General features: G+C 21.4%; 9 protein-coding genes across 9 annotated transcripts in view; 5 read left to right on the top strand and 4 right to left on the bottom strand. All coding sequences in view use genetic code 6, as the record gives it.

Moving 5' to 3' along the window:
* TTHERM_00901810 (hypothetical protein) overlaps positions 1–8 on the bottom strand; it is a gene marked incomplete at both ends in the record, with an annotated part of 216 nt that extends 208 nt beyond the window's left edge. Inside the window, one exon of the mRNA XM_001027054.3 lies at positions 1–8. This exon is cut by the window's left edge and continues 208 nt beyond it. Within this exon, the coding sequence (XP_001027054.3) occupies positions 1–8 (8 nt within the window).
* Positions 9–404: 396 nt separating this feature from the next.
* On the bottom strand, positions 405–5,858 carry TTHERM_000901809 (cyclic nucleotide-binding domain protein; the record flags this gene model as incomplete). The annotated part of the gene is made up of 16 exons (XM_012800830.1): positions 5,774–5,858; positions 5,667–5,716; positions 4,787–4,876; positions 4,441–4,530; positions 4,102–4,191; positions 3,761–3,850; positions 3,411–3,500; positions 3,078–3,167; positions 2,741–2,830; positions 2,399–2,488; positions 2,062–2,151; positions 1,714–1,803; positions 1,363–1,452; positions 1,020–1,109; positions 680–769; positions 405–492 (listed from the first exon to the last, which is right to left on the bottom strand). Exons 1-16 carry the CDS (start codon positions 5,810–5,812, stop codon positions 405–407), a joined length of 1,347 nt encoding a protein of 448 aa, XP_012656284.1. The 5' UTR covers positions 5,813–5,858.
* Positions 5,859–6,545: 687 nt separating this feature from the next.
* TTHERM_00901800 (hypothetical protein) lies at positions 6,546–9,808 on the top strand (the record flags this gene model as incomplete). Its single annotated transcript, XM_001027053.2, has 8 exons — positions 6,546–7,364; positions 7,426–7,546; positions 7,895–8,113; positions 8,257–8,376; positions 8,488–8,508; positions 8,567–9,520; positions 9,654–9,717; positions 9,775–9,808. The coding sequence occupies 8 exons, from the start codon at positions 6,546–6,548 to the stop codon at positions 9,806–9,808; spliced, it is 2,352 nt and encodes a 783-aa protein (XP_001027053.2).
* A 3,290-nt stretch (positions 9,809–13,098) lies between these two features.
* Positions 13,099–15,835, top strand: TTHERM_00901780 (transmembrane protein; the record flags this gene model as incomplete). The annotated part of the gene is made up of 6 exons (XM_001027051.2): positions 13,099–13,110; positions 13,273–13,489; positions 13,646–13,882; positions 14,033–14,610; positions 15,499–15,572; positions 15,826–15,835. The coding sequence occupies 6 exons, from the start codon at positions 13,099–13,101 to the stop codon at positions 15,833–15,835; spliced, it is 1,128 nt and encodes a 375-aa protein (XP_001027051.2).
* A 33-nt stretch (positions 15,836–15,868) lies between these two features.
* On the bottom strand, positions 15,869–16,483 carry TTHERM_00901770 (hypothetical protein; the record flags this gene model as incomplete). The annotated part of the gene is made up of 2 exons (XM_001027050.2): positions 15,869–16,050; positions 16,303–16,483. The coding sequence occupies 2 exons, from the start codon at positions 16,481–16,483 to the stop codon at positions 15,869–15,871; spliced, it is 363 nt and encodes a 120-aa protein (XP_001027050.2).
* A 332-nt stretch (positions 16,484–16,815) lies between these two features.
* Positions 16,816–17,414, top strand: TTHERM_000901769 (transmembrane protein, putative; the record flags this gene model as incomplete). The annotated part of the gene is made up of 2 exons (XM_012800829.1): positions 16,816–17,230; positions 17,284–17,414. The coding sequence occupies 2 exons, from the start codon at positions 16,816–16,818 to the stop codon at positions 17,412–17,414; spliced, it is 546 nt and encodes a 181-aa protein (XP_012656283.1).
* An 842-nt stretch (positions 17,415–18,256) lies between these two features.
* On the top strand, positions 18,257–19,387 carry TTHERM_00901760 (zinc finger protein; the record flags this gene model as incomplete). Its single annotated transcript, XM_001027049.2, has 2 exons — positions 18,257–19,163; positions 19,317–19,387. The coding sequence occupies 2 exons, from the start codon at positions 18,257–18,259 to the stop codon at positions 19,385–19,387; spliced, it is 978 nt and encodes a 325-aa protein (XP_001027049.2).
* Positions 19,388–20,055: 668 nt separating this feature from the next.
* Positions 20,056–20,859, bottom strand: TTHERM_000901759 (hypothetical protein; the record flags this gene model as incomplete). The annotated part of the gene is made up of 1 exon (XM_012800828.1): positions 20,056–20,859. One exon carries the CDS (start codon positions 20,857–20,859, stop codon positions 20,056–20,058), a length of 804 nt encoding a protein of 267 aa, XP_012656282.1.
* Positions 20,860–21,511: 652 nt separating this feature from the next.
* On the top strand, positions 21,512–24,090 carry TTHERM_00901750 (hypothetical protein; the record flags this gene model as incomplete). Its single annotated transcript, XM_001027048.2, has 4 exons — positions 21,512–21,556; positions 21,666–21,839; positions 21,981–23,883; positions 24,035–24,090. The coding sequence occupies 4 exons, from the start codon at positions 21,512–21,514 to the stop codon at positions 24,088–24,090; spliced, it is 2,178 nt and encodes a 725-aa protein (XP_001027048.2).
* Positions 24,091–24,725: the final 635 nt, after the last annotated feature.

Here is a 24,725-nt window from a genome sequence, read left to right as displayed (position 1 = left end):
CACTTCATTATTTATTTATTTATTTATTTATTTATATACAGTAAAGTTTCATATATTAAGGCCGGTTTTTAAAACCTTTTAATATGGTTTAATTAAGCCTTATTATTTTAAAAATTATTGAAAAAATTGCACTAGATGATACTTTTTCCTCTATATAACCGGAGTACTTTCATAGAGCAATTAATTTATTTCAGTAAATTTAATTTTTAAATTTTTTGATTTTTTATAAATTATATATTACTTTATAAAAATATGATATTTATAAACAAAAAAAACAATAACAAAATGTATCTATCTATTTTTTAGGTTAAAAAAACTTTTTCAAAATATTGTAAAATAAAACACATAATATTCAATTATTCAAACATTTAATATTTATTCATCCTTTTTTCGCTACATGTTTATCATTCGTAAAATCTTATTTCAAAGATAACTAATCTTTTTAATTTAAGATACTTGCTTTTTACATATGATTCATAGTTTGAGAAAGAACTATAATAATAAATTTGTGTAAATTTTTAAAAATATTAAGTAAAATTAAATGATAAAATAAAGTTAGTGGAATAAAAAAGAGAAAAAAACAAATAAAATAAAAGCTAACAAAGAACTTTTTTGTAATATATATATATTTTTATATTTGAAAATATCATAATCCAAAATAATAATAAACTGTTTTTACTCATAATAAAGTGTCAAATTTGAGAGATTAATGCAATTTGCTAGGCAAAAACATAAGTCTGATGCACCTTCATAACCAATTTAATTGTCACTTTTTAAATTTTGAAGAAAAAAATTATAATTAATTAGTTAATTATAAGGAAAATACGAAGAAAAAATATGAATTTATAAGATTAATTAATAATAAAAGTAAAATTTGAAAATGAAACGGTAAGTTAAATTAAGAAAGACAGAAGAAAAAATAGTAAGCAAGTACAATAAAAAGAAAAAGAGACTTATTGTTTTAAATTAAATTTTATAATTAAAAATATCACAATCTAATATAAATAAACTGTTTTTACCTAAGGTCAAGTGTCAAATTTGAGAGATTAATGCACTTTGCTAAAGTAGAACCTAAGCCTGATGCACCTTCATCACTAATTTAGTCTTACCTTTTTAAATATTGAAGAAAAAATAAATAATCAATTAGTTATTGAGAAGGAAAAAATGAAGAAAAAATATGAAATAATAAGATTAATTAATTAATAATAAATGTTAAAGTTGAAAATAAAATGATGAGTTAAATTAAGAAAGAAGGAAGAAAAAAGCAAGCAAGAACAATAAAAAGAAAAAAGAGCCTTATTGTTTTAAATTAATTTTTATAATTAAAAATATCACAATCCAATATTAATAAACTGTTTTTACCTAAGGTAAAGTGTCAAATTTGAGAGATTAATGCACTTTGCTAAAGCAGAACCTAAGACTGATATACCCATTGCACCAATTTGATTGCCACTTTTTAAATATTGAAGAAAAAATATATAATTAATTAGTTAATGAGAAGGAAAAAATGAAGAAATAATATGAAATAATAAGATTAATTAATTAATAATAAAAGTAAAATTTGAAAATTAAATGGTAAGTTAAATTAAGAAAGAAAGAAGAAAAAAAAGTAAGCAAGTAAAATAAAAAGAAAAAGAAAAAAGAGCCTTATTGTTTTAAATTAATTTTTATAATTATAAATATCACAATCAAATATAAATAAACTGTTTTTACCTAAGGTCAAGTGTCAAATTTGAGAGATAAATGCACTTTGCTAAACCAGAACCTAAGCATGATACACCTTCATCACCAATTTAATTACCACTTTTTAAATATTGAAGAAAAAATATATAATTAATTAGTTAATGAGAAGGAAAAAATGAAGAAAAAATATGAAAAAATAAGATTAATTAACAAATGAATAATAAATATAAAAGTTGAAAATAAAATGATGTGTTAAATTAAGAAAAAAGGAAGAAAAAAAACAAGCAAGAACAATAAAAAGTAAAAAGAGCCTTATTGTTTTAAATTAGTTTTTATAATTAAAAATATCACAATTCAATTTAAATAAACAGTTTTTACTCAAGGCCAAGTGTCAAATTTGAGAGATTAGTGCATTTTACTAAAGCAGAGACTAAGCCTGATGCACCTTCATCACCAATTTAGTCGTTCCTTTTTAAATATTGAAGAAAAAATATATCATTAATTAATAAATGAAAATGAAAAAATGAAGAAAAAATAAGCTTAATTAACTAATGAAAAATAAATTTAAAAGTTAAAATTAAAATGATGAGTTAAATTAAGAAAGGAGAAGAAAAAAAGCAAGTAAGAACAATAAAAAGAAAAAAGAGCCTGATTGTTTTAAATTAGTATTTATTATTAAAAATATCACAATCCAATATAAATAAACTGTTTTTACCTAAGGTAAAGTGTCAAATTTGAGAGATTAATGCACTTTGCTAAAGCATAACCTAAGCCTGATGCACCTTCATCACCAATTTAGTTTTTCCTTTTTAAATATTTAAGAAAAAATATATAATTAATTAATTAATGAGAACGAAAAAATGAAGAAATAATATGAAATAATAAAATTAATCAACTCATAATAAATTTTAAAGTTGAAAATAAAATGATGAGTTAAGTTAAAAAAAAAGGAAGAAAATAAGCAACCAAGCAAGAAAAATAAAAAAAAACTTTAATGTTTTAAGTTTGTTTTTTTAATTAAAAATATCACAATCAAAAATAAATAAACTGTTTTTACTGAAGGTAAAGTTTCAAGTTTGAGATATTAATGCACTTTTCTAAAGCAGAACATAAGCCTGATGCGCCAATTGCACCAATTTAATTGCCACTTTTTAAATATTGAATAAAAAATAAATAATTAATTTAGTTAATGAGAAGGAAAAAATGAAGTAATAATAAGGTTAATTAATTAATAATACATGTTAAAGTTGAAAATAAAATGATGAGTTAAATTAAGAAAGTAGAAAAAAAAGCAAGCAAGCACAATAAAAAGAAAAAAAAAGATGAGCCTTATTATTTTAAATTAATTTTTATAATTAAAAATATCACAATCCAATAAAATAAACTGTTTTTACCTAAGGTCAAGTGTCAAATTTGAGAGATTATTGCAATTTGCTAAAGCAGAACCTATGCCTGATGCACCCATTGCACCAATTTAATTACCACTTTTTAAATATTGAAGAAAAAATATATAATTAATTAGTTAATGAGAAGGAAAAAATGAAGAAAAAATATGAAATAATAAGATTAATTAATTAATAATAAATGCGTTAAATTTACAAAGAAAGAACAAAAAGTAAAGCAAGCTCAATAAAAAGAAAAAGAAAAAGTAAAAAAAGAGCCTTATTGTTTTAAATTAGTTTTTTAAAAAAAAATATCACAATCCAAAATAAATAAACTGTTTTTACCTAAGGAAAAGTGTCAAATTTGAGAGATTTATGCAATTTTCTAAAGCACAACCTAAGCCTGATATACCTTCATCACCAATTTAATTACCACTTTTAAAATATTGAAGAAAAATTATATAATTAATTATTTAATGAGAAGGAAAAAATGAAGAAAAAATATGAAATAATAAGATTAATTAATTAATAATAAATCTTAAAGTTCAAAATAAAATGATGAGTTAAATTAAGAAAGTAGGAAGAAAAAAAGCAAGCAAGAACAATAAAAAGAAAAAGAAAATAGAGTCTGATTGTTTTAAATTAGTATTTATAATTAAAAATATCACAATCCAATATAAATAAACTGTTTTTACCTAAGGCAAAGTGTCAAATTTGAGAGATTAATGCACTTTGCTAAAGCAGAACCTAAGCCTGATGCACCCATTGCACCAATTTAATTATTACTTTTTAAATATTGAAGAAAAAATATATAATTAATTAGCTAATGAGAAGGAAAAAATGAAGAAATAATAAGATTAATTAATTAATAATAAATGTAAAAGTTGAAAATAAAATGATGAGTTTAATTAAGAAAGAAGGAAGAAAAAAAAGCAAGCAAGCACAATAAAAAGAAAAAAAAAGAAGAGCCTTATTATTTTAAATTAATTTTTATTATTAAAAATATCACAATCCAATTTAAATAAACTTTTTTTACCTTAAGAAAAGTTTCAAATTTGAGAGATTAGTGCACTATACTAAAGCAGAACATAAGCCTGATGCACCTTCATCACCAATTTAATTACCACTTTTAAATATTGAAGAAAAAATATATAATTAATTAGTTAATGAGAAGGAAAAAATGAAGAAAAAATATGAAATAATAAAATTTAATTAATAATAAAAGAAAAAGTTGAAAATAAAATGATGAGTTAAATTAAGAAAGAAAGAACAAAAAAAAAAGCAAGCAGAATAAAAAGAAAAAAGTGCCTTATTGTTTTTAATTAATTTTTATAATTAAAAATATAACAAACCAATATAAATAAACTATTTTTACTAAAAGTCAAGAGTCAAATTTATGAGATTATTGCACTTTGCTAAAGCAGAACCTAAACCTGATGCACTTTCATTACCAATTTAATTACCACTTTTTAAATATTGAAGAAAAAATATATTATTAACTGGTTAATGAGAAGGAAAAATGAAGAAAAAATATGAAATAATAAGATTAATTAATTAATAATAAATGTAAAAGTTTAAAATTAAATGATGAGTTAAATTAACAAAGAAAGAACAAAAAAAAAAGCAAGTAAGAACAATAAAAAGAAAAAAGAGCCTGATTGTTTTAAATTAGTTTTTATAATTAAAAATATAACAATCCAAAATAAATAAACTGTTTTTACTTAAGGAAAAGTGACAAATTTGAGAGATTAATGCACTTTGCTAAAGCAAAACCTAAGCCTGATGCACCTTCATCACCAATTTAATTGTTCCTTTTTAAATATTGAAGAAAAAATATTTTATTAATTAGTTAATGAGAAGGAAAAAATGAAGAAATAATTTGAAATAATAAGAATAATTAATTAATAAATGTTAAAGTTAAAAATAAAACAACGAGTTAAATTAAGAAAGAAGGAAGAAAAAAAGCAAGCAAGCACAATAAAAAGAAAAAGAAAAAAGAGCCTTATTGTTTTAAATTAGTTTATATAATTAAAAATATCGCAATCCAATAAAAATAAACTGTTTTTACCTAAGGTCAAGTGTCAGATTTGAGAGATTAGTGCACTTTGCCAAAGCAGAACCTAAGCCTAATACACCTTCATCACCAATTTAATTGTTCCTTTTTAAATATTGGAGAAAAAATATTTAATTAATTAGTTAATGAGAAGGAAAAAATGAAGAAATAATATGAAAAAATAAGATTAATTTATAAATAATAAAAAAAAAGAAACAAAAATAATCAAGCAAGCACAATGAAAAGAAAAAGAAAAATAAATCAAATAAATTAAAAGAGCTTTAATGTTTTAAATTAATTTTTTTTTATTAAAAATATTACAATCAAAAATAAATAAACTGTTTTTATTAAGTGTAGTGTAATTAGCAAAAAATGAACAAAAAATATCAAATTATAAAAAATGAAGAATAAATGATTAAAATTTTTTGTATAAATACAAATCAGTGAAAGAATAATGAAAAGAATTTCTATTAGAAAAATTAATATTTTAAATAAATTGAAAGTTAAATATAAAAAAAATTTTAATAATATTTTAAAATTAAATATACTATAGATAAATATGGAGAACCTTATGAGATTAAAGTGATGAGTTTAAAAACTTTTTTTATTAATTAAAATAAATTTATAGGATATTAATAAAAAAATAAATAATTACTTCTTCTAATTCTTCGTAAGATTTAATCTATTATATCATTTATTTTTTTTCAAAAATATTGAATAGAAATTTATGGAATTTAATTAATTATAAATGGATAAAAAGAAAAAACAAAATTTAATAATTGATTATCAAATGTAAATTTATAAATTTGCTTTTATAAGGAGATATCACAAAAAATTAATTTAAAATTAATTATTTAATATTAAAATATATTTTTGAAAATTTATTTTTCTTAGAAATTTCTAAATTACTTAAGCTAAGCTTTATATTTTTTTCTTCATTTTTTTTATAGCAAACTATAAAATATGTTTATTTAAAGTAAAAAAAAATTTATTAATTTGAAATAAAGTATTCATATTTTATTTTGTTGAAATGTCATAAGACTGTAATTTAGCTTTAAAATAGTAGAATTTTTATACTTTTTTATTGTAATTTCAAATTTATTTTTTATATTAAGAGATGAACGCAAAGATAATTTTGATTTGTATTAATATATACACTACTTACTAAGTAATAATAATAAATTGCTTATAATTTTTGAATTTACTTATCAAATTAGATTAACTAAGGGATATAAATTATGAGATCACATATAGGAAAAAAAATTATAGTGAATTTAATATTTTTATAATATTGTTTAGCTCAAACGTGTTAAATATCTTAAATATTTGACGCTCTATCACAAGCATGTCTTAGCTGCTCATCAGATTGCTAAAATTGCTTTAATATAAGCCAAAAAGCATGTATTGGCTGTGTAAAAAACTCTTACATGAGTTATGATGATATTTCTACTTGTTAAAATTAATGTCAAAAATATGAAGTTATTGATAGCGAAGGCAAAAGATGCATCAAATGCAAGGTCAACGGATGCGTCTAGTGCACCTCTTAATAAATTTGTCTGGCCTGTGATCAGAATTTAGTGCTTGATAAATATAACAATCAGTGCAATGCTAAAAAAGGTGTTTGCGAATCTGATTTATAATTTCTTAATCCACCTTTCGAAAGTAGAAAATGCACGAATAACTGTCAATAATCTTATTATTAGAATTATAGTAGCTAGATTTGTGAATATACTCAGGAATGCCCACAAATTCAGTAATTATCTAGCTTTGTTATGAATACATTTGTGAATGGTATTGCAATATTTAAAGAGAATTAATACATAGTTATAAGTGGAAGTTCTTGCAGTTTCGCTGTTGTGGATTAAAACTGGAATATTATAACTATATAAACTTTACAAGAGATAAACGCATATTCATTCTTTGATAGATAAGATGAGACCTATATATCCACTTTTTTTTCAGGAATTTATGGTGGAATTCTCCAGGGATAAAGGTTTAATGTTATGAATTTTGAGACTCTACAAATAGAATTCGATGAATAAAATTTGGGATAAGAATATAATATTAGTTATGTAGATGATGTTTTTTAGCTCGTTTTCATGACTAATTTTTAAGAATCAGATTTAAAATGGTATGACATATAAAATAAAAAAATTAATACAATTTAACTATAAATCAGAGAAATAATTCAATTAAAAATATTAAGCAGATATTATTTTCAGTCTAAGCTAGTTAATTAACTATTTGTAATTATTAAATTAACTTATAAATAAACTCAATTTAATGAATATATTTAATTTATATTAGGTAGGAACACTTCAATAGGACTTTTCTATTTCACTTAGATAGTCAAAAAAATCTTTCAGTGATATTCCTGAAAATATATTGCTGCAAAAAGATAATTATATTATATCATCAAAAATTCATGGTAATTAAAATTTTTTCTACAAATTAACATTTCAGTAAGATGGAGAACTCATAGATTAGATCCTCATTTTACAAATTGACTATTTTCCTAGTTTTTTACTTTCATATTAATCACTTAACTTGATAGTGTAATGTGATTAAATTAGCCAAAATCTACTCTTTATAAAATTTAATGACACTTACGATGGAGTTTTGATAAATTAGGTAATCTCTCAGGATTATTTTTTATTTATTACTGATAGTATTAATCATATTTTAAATAGCCAATTTATTTTACTTGAAAACTAGAATTCTTATTTATTTGCAAATTTGACTGACATTTTCAATTAATACTAAAATACATAAACAGAAATTAGTGTAAATTTTAAATAAATAAACAAGAAATACCCAAAATATGAAGTAATTGGTTTTATGGTATAGTAAGATGAAATATAGATTTTATTAAGAATATCAATACAATACGCTTTTAACTTTGGAATTTATAATGATTGTGTACGAGTTAAATACAATTTAATCAAAAATGATTTCTTATTCGAATTTCTTAATCCATATTAATCTTTAAGCTAAAGTATTATACTTTATAATCAAGTAATGAGCTAAGTATAGTATCGATTCAAGACTCTATCTATAAATTAACTAATTTTGAATGTAAATAAAGCAACTTAAAAACCTTAATTTTATACTATAAATGATAATTATTCCCTTTAGTAGGTTCTTATAAGCAAGTAAAATATAATTTACTAACTGAATAACCTCTAAAAAAATCCAAGAATTTTGACAACGATTTAATAATCTTTTTTAGTGTAAGGCATACAACAGGAAATTAATCGTGTAATTGATAATTAGTATTTAATAACATCATTTTCAACTGACTTCCAAGTTATATAAGAATATATCACTGATATTGTTAATAAAAAGCTTATAATAAATTATAATATATAGAGCTATTATGGTAGGTCTAATGTATGTTACATTTAATCCAAATAAATATTGATAATATTAGAAATATTCTTATTAGTAGACTTAGCAAATCAAAGAATATTTGCTAATTTGACTAACATATAGGGCAGTTTTATCGTTGTACAAGATAATTTTTTAGTGATTCTCAACCTTCAGGATTAGTCACTTTACTAGCTTGATTTAGTAACAGCTAGTTTAACTTAGATTTTTAGCTTTTCTCCTTCTTAAAATTTTGAAAATTTTATGTTTATTGATAGAGATAAAAAATTACCTGTAATTTTTGATGGAGATCTTATTTATTTGAAATCAGCTGGCAATTTATTTTAACCATTTTCAATAAGCAGTAGAACACTTAAATACTAGTTAGTTAATTTAGGTATATTTTATACAAACTTTTTTTTGACTTCATAAATAACTAAAGAGATATTTGCTATTGGATTTAATGATATTTTAGCTTATTCATTTGACCTATAAAATTTTGATAGAGTTTAATCTGGATTCTTCATAACAGATTTTTTCTATGATGATAAATCAATATACTTTTGTGAATTTGACATTTTTTATAAATTTGATCTACTTACAAAACAATTATTAAATTTAACAACTACAAGTACATCTATAAAAAATTAACCAATTGATTAAAAAATTAATTATTATCGTTTAGATGATACGCGATACTACAAGAAATCAGAAAATGTCATAGATAGTTAAAATATGATAATAATTAAAACATAACAAGTTGATAACATATATATAGGGTAAACTTAATATGATGATTCTTAAATTCACTTCTTCTAATCATAAAATGAATTCTATTGGCATAAAAATTTATTTAATAGTCCTTATCATATTTTATATTTAATTCCTTAGAGTTAGATATTTCTTGCATAATAATTTGATAATGATTAAAACTGGATTGCAATTTATGATAAGAGCTCTAATTAAATTACTATTTACAATTCAACAGATGTTTTTAAAGTTATCAATTTGAATTTCTAGCTTTGGTCAGACATAAGTGTTTATGTTTTAAATTGGATTTCTCTATAATTTATTTATGTAAAAAATAATTCGCTGTATTTTTTTTCTGCTTTTTCAAATACTCAAGATAAGCAAATATGCATTTTAGATTCTAAGATATTGAAGTATAGAGTATGCTAGTAGCAAAATATTATAGTTACATTAACCAGCTAAAATACCATCTACTCTATAAACGTAAAATTGTTAATCAAATTTAATTCTTAATATTTTATTTATTTATTTTATAAATAGATGTTAGATTTTAGTTAAATTTAAATAAATTTGAGTTAATTATAATGTCTGCCTTACTTAGATTTGAGTGAGATATTATTTGATTTAGATTGTAATGAAAAAAAAATAATTTTGAGCAAACCTTGTTTCTATGTCTTTGATTATACAAGTGGATAACCATATGAATATTAAGTAAGTATTTTTTCATAAATTCAAATATTTTTAATTTCATAATAGCATTTAAAAATAAACTTAATGTAATATTATCATTAAAATATAGTTAAAATTTATTTCATTATACTTGTTAAATTTATGACTTAATTATTTATTAAATAGTCTTTGCCTCAATATTATGGTGTGAATTTATGTTCTAATCCAATAATAAAAGTGGATAATTAACTGTTTGCTGTTTATACCTTAGAAAATTAAATCCATATCATCAAAAAAAATTAAGATTAACTAATAAATTACAAGGATATTTGTTAGTATGAATTAACGTAATCACACTATGATCTAGAAAAAGATATCTATATTCTCCTCACTGGATCAAAAAAATAGATCTTTATTATCAATGTTTTTACTAATAGCACATTCTTTTTATATAAAACTACTAACCATTTTGAAAATAACTTAGCATACTATTTTTAAAAATAAAAAAGTTTAATTGTTATTGATAATACTCCAATAATTTATTTATGTGATTGTAAAACAAAAAATATGACTCTTTTTAAAATTCAAGTATATCAAACAAAGGGAATCATAATGGACGAGATAAAAAACATCATTTTTTTATATTCAGATAAGTTTATTCACATATATTAGTATCCTTAAATGAAATTTGTAGAGAGTTTTTCCTTGCAATAATAAGAAGAAACTCCTATTCAAAATATATACTTAAATGCTTAGTTTAATTTATTAAACGTATTGACTTAAACTACACTAATCTCTTTTGATTTGACAGAAGTTCTCTATTCTTCTGAAGTTAATTTAGCTTAATACCAAAATATATAAAACATAGTACTCAACGACTAATATTAAGTTTATTATAGTTTAGCAAATTATTGTATTAACTTGTTTAAATAAGCTGTTTTAGTTGATTATTTAATGTTATTGCAAGATTAGTACAATATTCATCCCTATTTTACTGAGTTAATACAAATAAGCACAAAATAAATTATTTATATATTGTTTGATAACCTTTTCTTAATCGAAGTAGATTTATTAAAAGAAAAATTGTAATTAATTTAAAAGATATAATTGTCTTAAAGTCCAGACAACTATTTTTATGATTAACAAAGGTAGCAAATTTTCATTTTATACTAACAAAATTTGCAATTAAACTAATTAAACCTTTAAGCTGAGCAAATTAGTGAAATTAATTTTTCTAATCTTCCATAGAGTGACTTCTCTTAAGCCTTAATAATTGGTGATTTTATAGTCCTTCCTTCTATAAATATAATTTATACCTTCAATATTTTAACTAAAAAAATAAATAATATTAATCTTTAAAATACTAGTGTATTTTAATTCATGTTTAAGCTTTAATCCAAAGATATTAAGAATTATCAAAATAGTTGGTGGAAAATCCCTTTTGAATACGAAGACAGATTTAATACTAATGATTATATTGAGCCTAACTAAAGTACTTCTTTAGTGTGTATTGTTTCATTAGATTCTTAAAACACAATTATCTAAATTTTAAATGTTAATACAAATTTATTTTAACAATTATTACTTCAAAAAACTACAATTGCAAACATTGTGAATGATCCTTTTAGAAAAATAATATATGCTGTCTTAAATAAAGGTATAACAAATATTTATGATTGGAACTTGAAATTTATAAATTCTATGCTCAATCCATGCTTAAAGCAATCAATAATAACTTTTGACTCTAATTTCATATATTCTGTTTGTCCAACAGATATAATAATCTATAATGGTTTGAGCTTTTAAGAATAATTTCCTGTAATAAATTATGGAATAGAAGAAGCAATAAATATGATAAGTATCAATTTTAATAATTACTTTATAATAATCTAAAAAGAAAAAATTTACTTAATATAATTGTAATATAACTCTGATTATTAAGTCCTATTTTAAAAAAATAAGAAATATTATCAAGTCTAAGTTTTGTAACTAATAAAAAGTTAAGAAGGGTAATTTAGTTTATTAATTATCTTGTCTTCTTAGTCTGATATAGAAAGAATAGTAATACCATTATCTCCTAACAATAAATGTAATCTTAGTATAGAGCAATAGAATCGAACTGAAGAGAATATTCGTACTTAAGAAACGCTTTAATAAACTCTCTCAAATTTATAAAATTTTCATATTGATACAACTCTTCAAGTAATTGAAATAGCTTATCTTGATCAATAATGTATTAGATCATTATCTCAATAATTATTTAACAAAATTTAAGTAAGTTAATAATTATCTTTGATTAATTATTCAACTTCTTAAAATAGTAATATTTGTTGGTAAGAAAACATTCCTTATGCAAAATAAATTATAAATTTTTAGATAAAATAAATGTCATTGAGCTTGGGTTTAATAAATCTAAATTAAAATAATTTCATGAAAATATTTTAAATGTCAGATATAACTTTAAACATATAAAATTCACTGATTTTGTAAAATTTTGAAAAAGTTTATCTTACTAATATAAATATAGTTGCACAAGAAAACTTAAGCTTTGGACAATTAATTATTTAAAATTGTTAATTACTTGTTATAGAAAAACTTAATATAACTGACTTAAGCATAATCTCAAATACTTTATTCAATATGATTAATAACACAATAGTTTAAATTAAGAATGTTTATTTTTCTAACATAAATATTAAATAATTGAAATTAAACCAAAATCTACAAAGCATTTTTAGTGCCACTAATAATACAAATATAACTATCAATAATATTAATGTGATTAGTTCTTCGAACTTGCAAATATTTTACTTAAACAATTCTTACAATCTGGAAGTGTCTGATCTCAATATTACTTAATCATAGAATATTTAGCTTTTCAATGTCTAATTAATCTAAAATTCTAACATCACAAATATTTAAATGGCTAAATTACATTTTTCTACAATTTTTAATGCATTATTTTCATCTCATACCAGTTTATAATAAATAGAAGTTAAAAATAGTAACTCTGTTAGCTTGATTAGCTTGTAAAACTTAGAAATTAATCTAGTTTAATTTATTTGTTAGAGTTTATTGATAAAAGATGTAATTATTATTAATTCTAACTAAACTTAAATATTTTTACAAGTTGATTCAATTTAAGTTAAAAATTTTACTGTAAGTTAGGTGTTTACAGATTTTAATATCATAGATATGACTGCTCAAGTATTATAAATAAACAAAATGTCGATGGATAATATATAACCTTTATCAAATAATAAAAAACATCAATTTGCTATAAATTTTATTAACATTACAAGCTTTACTATTTAAAATAGTTAATTTTTTGATAACTTTATATCATTCTTATCAGTTAATGAATAATAGCTTTAAAATAACTAGCTGCTATACTAACGGGAGGCAAAGTTACTTAAATCATCATATATTAATAATAAAATTAATTTGGAAGCTTCACTAATTTTACTAAATAACTTAGATTAAGTAACATTAGATTATATAACTCTTAAGCTTAACAAATTAAATTAAAACACATTCTCATCATTTATACAAGTTAATTAATGCTACAATATTACATTAGCTAAATGTATATTTAAAGATAATATAAACTCAAATGGATATGGAGGTGCTTTATAACTAATAGAGACTTAAAAAGTTCATATATATTACTCAAGTTTTATTTCTAATAAATGTCTTTAAAAAAATGGAGGTGCAATAAATTTTATAAATACATAATATTTAGGTACTTTGGATATTAATTTTTCTGCTTTTGTTGTAAATTAAGCCGTGCTATCTACTGGAGGAGCTATTAATCTATCCAAAGTTAATTTAATATTAAAGAACTCACAAATAGAATCAAATAAAGCTCAAATAGGAGGTGGAATTTATTATCAATAAATAGTCCCTGACTTTGTTTTATTAATATAGAAAGGTATCAAGCAAAATAATACCATTTAAAATAATTATGCTAGCATCTATGGTAAAAATTTAGGATCAACTTTAAGGAAAATTTATATTTCTTAGAAAGATATTTCTATTAAAAGCTTACATAATATAAATTACAAATAAAATTAACTTGAGGTAGAAGGAATTTAAAGTGGTGAGTAAATTATTTTTAAAAAAATACAAGTTCTTGATGAAGAAGGAACTCCTGTTTTTATCCCATCAATTCAAAACCAAAGTAGCTTAAGTGATGATGTCTTACTAATAATTAGATAGATCAATATAGAAATTACATGTGATTAATTAAATGTGTAATAAATATAATGTGTAGGAAATTTAAAATCAAGTGATTATTAAAATGGAGGGTTTTATTTAACAGTATAGCCTATGTATAAGCCATTAAGTACAATGATTATGAAAATAAGATCAAATGTGTTTCCACAATTAGTTGATTCAAATAATAATATCTAAATTAATTAAGGTTAGTTAGATCTTTAAGTGCTACTTAATTTTGATCAATGTAAAATAGGGCAGATTCAAAAATAATTTAGTAATTCTATTATTTGTGAGTCTTGTCCAGAGGGAAAATATTCATTAGATATTCTTGATGGTGAATGCAAAAAATGTCCAGACTCTGCTGATTATTGCTCAGGTTCAAAAATATAGTTGAAAAATGGTTATTGGAGAAGTAATGAATTTACTGATGATATTATTTATTGTAATTACAATCCTGATGTTTGTTAACCTTAAAGTAATAAATCAAAAGTAAGATTATTAATTTTGTTTAAATTTGAAATAATTTGTGGTATCTTTTTCTGAATATGATATTAAAAAGTGTGCGCGTACCAAAGCTATAATGGTTATTTATTTTAAAAAGAAAAAGCAAAATAAAAAAAGACTTTTTAAATGATTTTATAGAATAAAACATACCTCTTTTGTTTCATATTAGCATTTTTAGAATAAAATATTTATTTTTTGATAATAAAACTTTTCTTATTTTCAAAAATAAAAAGAAAAATCAGTAATTAAAAAAAATATTACAATACCCATTTATCAATCTATTTAATTTTTTATAATACAAAAATGTGTTGAAAATTTATGTAGAAAAAAATTCATTTTACCATTTAAACTAACTTAGAATATCCTGATGAATATTGTAACCTTTTAAGTACATCTTCATCAAGAAACTAATAACTTAGCATTTTAAATAATTTTTAAAGAAAGACAAATAATTAATCTAATAAAGAAAATAAACAAAGTAAAATTTGAATTAAGAATTGATATATTTTAAAATTATGGGTTATTATTTCATATTAATGCTAACTTTTGCAAAAATTTAAACACTTTTTAAATTGATAATTAAACTTAAAAATAAGAGATAGAATTAACTTAAATTCAATATAATTAAAATATTCCTAGAATTTAAATTTACATTTGTTGTATTTTTATTTTGTAGGGTAATAAATTCGGGCAATGTAGATAAATAACACAAAAAATATCATTTAAATATGTGCTTTTTATGTGATGTGGCGCACTATGCGCAAGAAGAGTATCCTTGATAAATTATCGAATTTCTAATTATTTCAAATTAAATAAATGAGATAAATACTTTTAAATAATTATTTTATTCTAATTTAATTTTAAAATAAAAAGTTCAATTGTGCTAGAGGATATATAGGCATGATATGTAGATCTTGTGATATTTATGGTTAAATTTGGGAAGATTCGTATGCAGAATAAATCACATAAAAATAATGCTATAAATGCTCAGATAATATTATGCTAATTATTTTAAATAATTTACTAAAGTTTTTTGTAGTAATGGCTTATATTTTTTTTATGGTCAGAAGCTTGCTAAAATAGTTGTATGTTAAACTTTTAGGTCATTATGTTAAAAATTCAGGAATTCTTTTTTTAAGCAACACATGTAATCAAGAATTTTTAAAAATAAATTTAAATTAATTTAAAATTATATTTTAGATAAATCTGAAAGACAAAAAATATTTTCTAAGATTCTAAATGATCATTTGCAAATTCTTTCTTTGATTTGTAGCTTATTTAGCAATTTTATGGCTATTTCAGTACCTGTATAAATATCAGGTAATCCATTAGGAGCTATCAGTAAATCTATAGACTGCTTATATGCAAAGAGCCCTAGTTTACAACCTTTGTGGTTCTATTAATTGCTTTGGTCTTTATTGCAGCCTATTTTAATAATAACCCTCTATTTTTTAATAGGTTATATTTTTTTAAAGTTCAAATAAAATTTATTCATAAGGCATGCCAGAGCTGCTTTAATTTTTATTTACTTTTACTATTTTGTTTCAGTTATTACTATTTTAAGTAAGTCTATGAACTGCGTTTAGATGGGAGATTAAAAGTATATGGATTTGGACTATAATATCAAATGTTATGATCCAAAACATCATTTACCATATATTTTTATATTTTGCTTACCTCTATTGATCATCTATGGAATTATCATACCTGCTATTTTGTTTGTTAAAGTGTATCTTGTAAGAAAGGGAAAGAAGTCTTTTTTTATTAAAGTGTAATATTCATACATATTTGCAGGATTTAGAGATACAATGTACTATTGGGAATTCTATAAGATCATCTACAAAGCAACCTTAATCATAATTTTTATTTTACTCAAAGAAAAAAATCAATTAATTTAAGTAAAAATTCATTTCATTTTTAAAAAACTTAATCTATTTTTGAATAAAGGTTTTGATAATGAACATCATAATGTCACTTAATATCTTTTTAGTTGGAAAAGCAAAACCCTATATTTAATAAAATTACAATGATTTACAGCATTTTTCTAATTTGCTTTGCATATTATCTTTGAATTTGTTTTATATTTAGCAGATTTCGTCTGGCTAAATCCGACAAATAGTTTTTTAAGTGATAACTATTTTAATTATCATACTACCAAACATATATCTCTTCTTACAATTGATATTTGGAATGGTAAATATATAAGTAAAAGCAAATAAAACTGATAATAATTTAGTTAAGAATTTACTCTTTAAATTAAAATTAAAATTCCCTAATAAATTCACTAATGTTTAAATAATTAGCAACTAAAAAATAAGATCTTTGATTAAGTTAAAAGAAGTTTAAAGAAAATTTAGACTTCTTCTGAAATTCTTAAAAAATTACAATTTTTATAACGAAGAGCAATTGCTGGTGTAGTTTAATCTAGAAAGCTAATTTATGCCTATCCCTTCAGAGAGAAAATAGCTAGAAAAGGTGAGAAAACTTAATTTGAATTTTTTGACTTCCAGCATTAAATAAGAAGAGAATAACTACAATTTAAATTATTTTAACTAAATAAGCGACTAATCTCAATAAATGAGGAGAACCTACAATAATCTCTAATGTAAAAAAATTTATTTTCTTTTTTTCAAATTATTTATTTATTTTTATAAAAAGAATAAACAGTTACCAACATAGATTTCATAACACTTTAAAATGATGTTTAAAATCAAGAAAATTAAAATATAATGTTAAATACTTTAGAATTTGAAAGCAAGTTAGATTAATAGAAACCTTTAAATTATTGATGTCTTATTTGTGATTTAAATATGAAATATTTTTAAATTTGTTTATATTTTTTATTTATATTGGTAATCCTGAAATTAAGATATAATATGATTTTAAACTGATTTTTTTCTTTTAATATTTTAATATCTAAAATTTCAGAGTTTTTATAACCTTGAAAAAGGCTGTACCCTAGGGTACTATACATATAAATATATATAAAAGCTTTAAAATTGGATGAATCTTTAAATTAAATATGAAAATATTCAATTAATATGAAGTCAATATAGCTGAAATCACAATTTTTTTTGTACTTTAATTCAAGCAAATTGTAATTCTTATATTTTTAAATAAAATTCCTTTCTTGGGCAATACATAATGGAGTTAATTTTTTTTCACTTTCCTTAAAAAAAATAAATAGTTATCTTTAAGTTAAAATTATCTTATTGTATGGAAATTATTAAGAAGTTTATATATGTCATTTTATGTTGTTTTAATATAACCATCTTTTTAAATATTCAAATATCATAATAATTGTTATAAAGGAAAATCTAAGTAAGGGTAACTGTTTCTTCTTTAATTCTTCTAAATATTATATAAATTTAATGGCTGTTCAAATCAAATATCTTTTGCTATTAAGAAGTATGGAAGAAATATTTAAACAAGCATGTAGTAGGATTTTTATAGTTCATGAATCAAAAAATTTCAAATTTGGTTTTTAATTTAATTAGGTGAGAAAAATGCTTAGTTTGATTTTTATTAAGAAATATATATACATTTTGCTAAAAAAATTGTAGAAAATTTGTGAATTTACTCATTTAATTAGATTAATTAGCATAAAAGTAAAACTATCAGATTATATATAATGTACAAAATTATAATTAGTCTAATATTCGTATAATATTGCTTAGCTCAAATATGTTAAAAATCTTAAATATTAGATGCTCTATCTCAAGCTTGTCTTAGTTGTTCATCAGTTTGTGAAAATTGTTTTAATATAAGCCAATAATCATGCATTGGTTGTGTAAAAAATTCTTATTTGAGTTATGATGATATTTCTACTTGTCAAATTTAATGTCGAAAAAGCGAATTTGTTGATAGTGAAAGCAAAAGATGCATTAAATGCAAGGTCAATGGGTGCGTTTAGTGCACCTCTTCATAAATTTGTCTGGTCTGTGATCAGAATTTAGTGCTTGATAAAAATAATAATCAGTGCAATGCTAAAAAAGGGATTTGCGAATCTGATTAATAATTTCTTAATCCACCTTTTGAAAGTAGAAAATGCACAAATAGCTGTCTTTAATCTTATTATTAGAATTATAATAGCTAGATTTGTGAATATACTTAAGAATGCCCATAAATTTAGCAATTATCTAGCTATATTATGGATACATTTGTGGATGAAATTGCAATCATTAAAGAGAATCAATACATGGTTATAAGTGGAGTATCTTGTAGTTTTGCAATTGTGGATATAAATTGGAATATAATAACTAAATAAACTCTGCTAGATAAAAATTCATTTGAAATCGATGTAACATAAGATGAAAGTAAAAATTATTTTTTCTTTACTGGAATGTATGGTGGATGTATGCGAGGATAAAGGTTTAGTGTTATGAATTTTGAGACTCTACAAATAGAATTCGATGAAAAAAATTTAGAGTAATAGTATAAAATTATTTACACAGATGATGTTTATAAGCTAGTTTTCATGGTAGATAATTAAGCATCAGCTTTAATTTGGTATGACATAAACAATAAAAAAATTAATAGTATTTAGCTATAAATCAATCATTTTATTCTATTAAAGATATTTAGTACATATTATATTCAGTCTTAAGATGCTACTTAACTATTTGTAATTATTTAATTTACTCTTAAATTAATTAATATATTCAAATTAATTATTTTTTAATACAAATTAGATAGGAAAATTTCAATAAGACTTTTCTATATCACTTACATAGTCAAAAAAATGCTTCAGTGTTGCTCCTGATAAAATATTGTTGTAAAAATAAAATTATATTATATCTTCAACGCTTATTACAAATTTAACTAATGATTATGTATACTATAAATCAACGTTTTAATAAGATGGAGAACTTTTAGACTAGATCCTCGTTTTATAAATATTTCCTCCTACTTACATATTTTCATGCCAATCTCTTAATTTAGTAGTACAATATAATTAATATAGAAAAAGTTTATTATTAATATAATTTAATGACACTTATGATGGAGTTTTGATAAATTAGGAAATCTCAACAGATTTTTTTTATTTTATGATAGCAAATAATAATTAAATTTAAAATAGCTTTTTTATTTTACTTGAAAACTAGAATTCCTATGTATTTGCAAATTTAACTGACGTTATCTATTAATACTAAAATACTTAATCAAAAATAAGCATTAATTTTAAATAAATAAAAAAGAATTTATTAGACTATTAGATAATAGGATTTTTCATATGGTAAGATTAAATATAAATTATATTAAATAAATACATTACAGATGCTTATAACTTTGGAATTTACAATAATTGCATACGAATTTAATAAAATTTAATTACAAATGATTTCTCATTCTAATTTCTTAGTCCATATTAATTTTTAAGCTAAAATACTTAGCTTTACTAACAAGCTATGAGCTAAGACAGGTATCGATTCAATATTATATCTTAGAATTAACTAATTTTGAATCTAAATTAAATAACTTAAAAACCTTAATTTTATACAATAAATAATAATTATTTGCTTTAGTAGATTGTTATAAGCAAGTAAAATCTAATATACTAACTAAATAACCTCTAAAAAAATCCAAGAATTTTAACAACTATTTAATAATCTCTTTAAGTGTCAAGTATGTAAAAAGCAACTCATCGTTTAATTGACAATTAATATTTAATAACATCATTTTCAGCGCAATTCGGAGTTTTATAAGAGTTTATTACTGATATTGTTAATAAAAAGCTTATAATAAATTATAATTTAAATAGTTATTTTGAAAGGTCTATTCTTTGTTACATCTAATCCAAAAAAATTTTGATAATAATGGAGACATTCTTATTTATAGACTTAGCTAATTAAAGAATATTTGCTAACTTAACTGACATGCAGGGGATTTTTATAGTAGTACAAGATAGTTTTTTAGTGATTCTGAAGGACTAGTCACTTTATTAGCTTGATTTAGTATCGGCGAGTTTAGTTTAGATTTTTACTTTTTCTCCTACTTAAAATTTTGCTAATTTTATTTTTATTGATTATGATAAACATTTGCCTGCAATTTTTGATGGAGATCTTATTTATTTATATACAGCTGATTTTTAACTTTAGCCATTTTCTATAAGCAAGAGAACGCTTGAATACTAATTAGTTAAGATAAATCATTTTTACACAAATACTTTTTTGACTTCTTAAATAACTAAAGAGATATTTATAATAGGAACTAATAATATATAAGCATATACATTTGACCTATAATATATTAGTACAATTTATTCTGGATTTTTCATAAAAAACTTTCTCTATGATGACAAATAAATGTACTTTTGTGTATTTTATTATTTTTACAAATTTGATTTCCTTACAAAATAATTACTAAATTTAACAACAACAAGTACATCTATAAACACATAACCAATTGATTAATCAATTAACTATTATCGTTTAGATGATTCTCAATACTTCAAGAAATCAGAAAATATCATAGATAGTTAAAATATGATAATAATCAAAACATAACAAGAGGATAACTTATATATAGGGTAAAAACTATAGGATGATTCTTAAATTCACTTCTTCTAATCATAAAATGACTTTTATTGGCATATAAATTTATTTAATAATCCATATCGCATTTTAAATTTAAAGCCTTACCTTTAGATATTTCTTGCATAATAATTTGATAACAATCAAAACTGGATTGCAATTTATGATATAATTCCTAATTAAATTATTATTTACAATTCAACAGATGTTTTTAAAGTTATCAATATGAATACCTTTCTATTCTTAGACCTTAATATTTATGTTTTAAATTGGATTTCCCTAGAATTTATTTATGTAAAATATAATTCAATAAATTTATTTTCTGCTTTTTCAAATACTCAAGACATATAAATATGCAATCTAGGTTTTGGGATAACTTAATACAAAGTGTGCTAGAAGTAAGGTGTTATAGTTGCATTAACCAACTAAAATACTATCTACTCTATTAACGTAAAATTTTAAATTCCATTATATTTACTAATTAACTAATATATTTAATTTATATAGATGTAAGATAATAATAGCTAAGTTTAAATAGATTGGAGTTCATAGTTCTGTAGGTCTTATTCAGATATGAGTTAGATATTATTTGATTTAGATTGTGATGCTAAATTAATAATTTTCAGCAAACCTTGTTTCGAGGTCTTTGATTATACAACCGGAAAACTATTGCTAGATAAAGTAAATATTTTTTAAAAATGTTTAAAATTTTAATTTTTTGAAACCATTTAATAATAAATAAATATATATTTATTCTTTTAAATAAATTTAAGATTATTTCATTTTAGTAATTAAAATATGTAATTATTATATTATTAATAGATATTATTTCGATTTTATGATGAAGGTTTGTGTTGTAATCCTATACTAAAAGTGTAAAATTAACTACTTGCAATTTATACCTAAGAAGACTAAATACAGATAGTGAAAAATTAATAGTACTATCCAATAAATTACTAGGATGCTTGCTAATACGAGTTAACATAAGCTTATTATGATCTAGATAAAAACATCTACATTCTAATCACAGGATAACAAAAGCAGATCCTTATTAAAAATATTTTTACTAATAATATCTTATTTTTATATAAAACTACTAGTTAATTTGATAATAATTCAGTGTACTACTTTAAAGAAAATTAAAACTTAATTGTTATTGATAATACTCCAACAATTTATTTATGCAATTGTTTAACAAACGAAGTAACTCTTTTTAAAATTCAAGTATATCAAACAAAGGGAATTATAATGGATGAGAAAAAAAATATCATTTTTCTATACTCAGATAAGTTTATTCACATATATAAGTTTCCTTCAATGACTTTTATAGAGAGTTTCTCCCTAAAATTATAAGAAGAAACACCTATATAAAATATATACTTAAACACATAATTTAATTTATTAAATGTATTGACTGAAAAAGCACTGATTTCTTTTGATTTGACAGAAGTTCTCTATTCTTCTGAAGTTAATTTAGCTTAATACTAAAACATATAAAACATAGTACTCAACGATTCATATTAAGTTTACTATAGTTTATCAAATTACTGCATTAACTTATTTAAATAAGCAGTGTAAGTTGATTATTTAGTGCTATTGCAAGATTAGTACAATATTCATCCATACTTTACTGAGTTAATACAAATAAGCACAAAATAAATTATGTATATACTGTTTGATAACTTTTTCTTAATCGAAGTAGATTTATTAAAAGAAAAATTATAATTAATTTAAAAGATACAATTATCTTAAAATCCAGACAACTATTTTTATGATAAACCTAGGTAGCAAATTCTCATTTTATACTAACAAAACTTATAATTAAGTTAAATAAACCTTTAGGCTCAATAAATTAATGAAGTTAATTTTGCTAATCTTCCATAGAGTGACTTCTCTTAAGCCTTAATAATTGGTGATTTTATTGTTCTTCCTTCTGTCAATATAGTTTATACCTTCAATATTTCAACTAAAATAATAAATGATGTTAATCTTTAAAATACGAGTGCATTTTAGTTCATGTTTAAGCTTTAATCTAAAGATATAAAGAATTATTAAAGTAGTTGGTGGAAGATCCCTTTTGAATATGAAGACAGATATAATACTAGTGATTACATTGAATCAAACTAAAGCACTTCTTTAGTGTGTATTGTTTCATTAGATTCTTAAAACACTATTATCTAAATTTTAAATGTGAATACAAATTTATTTTAACAATTATTACTCCAAGAAACTACAATTACAAACATCGTGAATGATCCTTTTAGAAAAATAATCTATACTGTTTTAAATAAAGGTATAACAAATATTTACGATTGGAATTTGAATTTTATAAGTTCTTTGTTTAATCCATGCTTAAAGCAAGCAATAATAACTTTTGACTCTAATTTCATATATTCTGTTTGTCCAACAGATATAATAATCTATAATGGTTTGAGCTTTTAATAATAATTTCCTGTAATAAATTATGGAATAGAAGAAGCGACAAATATGATTAGTATCAATTTTAATAATTACTTCATAATAATCTAAAAAGAATAAATTTACTTAATATAATTGCAATATAATTCTAATTATAAAATTCTCTTTTAAAAGTAAGGAAGATATTATCAAGTCTAGGTTTTGCAACTCATAAAAAGTTAAGATGAAGAATACAGTTTATTAATAATCTTATCTTCCTAGTCTGATATTGAAAAAATAGTAATACCATTATCTCCTAACAATAAATGTAATCTCAACATATAATAATAGAATCGAACTGAAGAGAGTATACGTACATAAGAAACAGTATACCAAACTCTGTCAAATTTATAAAATTTTAATATTGATACAACTCTTCAAGTTATAGAAATAGCTTATCTAGAATAATAATGTATTAGATCATTATCTCAATAAATATTTAAACAAATTGAGGCTAGTTAATAATTATCTTTGATTAATTATTCAACTTCTTAAAATAGCAAAATATGTTGGTCAGATAATATTCCTTATGCAAAGCAAATTGTAAATTTTTAGATAAAATAAATGTCCTTGAGCTTGGGTTTAATAAATCTAAATTAAAATAATTTAATGAAAACATTTTAAATGTCTGATATAACTTTAAACATTTAAAATTCACTGATTTTATAAAATTTTGAAAAGGTTTATCTTACTGGCATAAATTTAGTTGCACACGAAGACTCAAGTTTTGGAAATATAATTATTTAAAATTGTTAAAAAGTTGTTATAGAAAAAATTAATATAAGCGACTTAAGCATACTTTAGAATACTTTATTCAATCTGATTAATAACACTATAATTCAAATTAAGAATGTTTATCTTTCTAACATAAATATTAAATAATCTATGAAATTAGACTAAAATCTTCAAAGTATTTTTAGTGCGAATAATAATACAAATTTAACTATCAATAATATTAATGTTACTGATTCTTCTAACTTACAAATATTTTAATTAAATAATTCTTAATATCTAGAAGCATCTGATTTAAACATTTCTTAATCATAAAATATTTAACTTTTCAATGTCTAATTAATTTAAAACTCTAACATCACAAAAATTTAAATCATT

Source organism: Tetrahymena thermophila (genome assembly GCF_000189635.1).
Source record: "Tetrahymena thermophila SB210 genomic scaffold scf_8253908, whole genome shotgun sequence".
NCBI classification, from domain to species: Eukaryota; Ciliophora; class Oligohymenophorea; order Hymenostomatida; family Tetrahymenidae; genus Tetrahymena; species Tetrahymena thermophila.
Note: the sequence above shows the minus strand (reverse complement) of the source record. Positions and strands in the feature narration are given on the sequence as shown.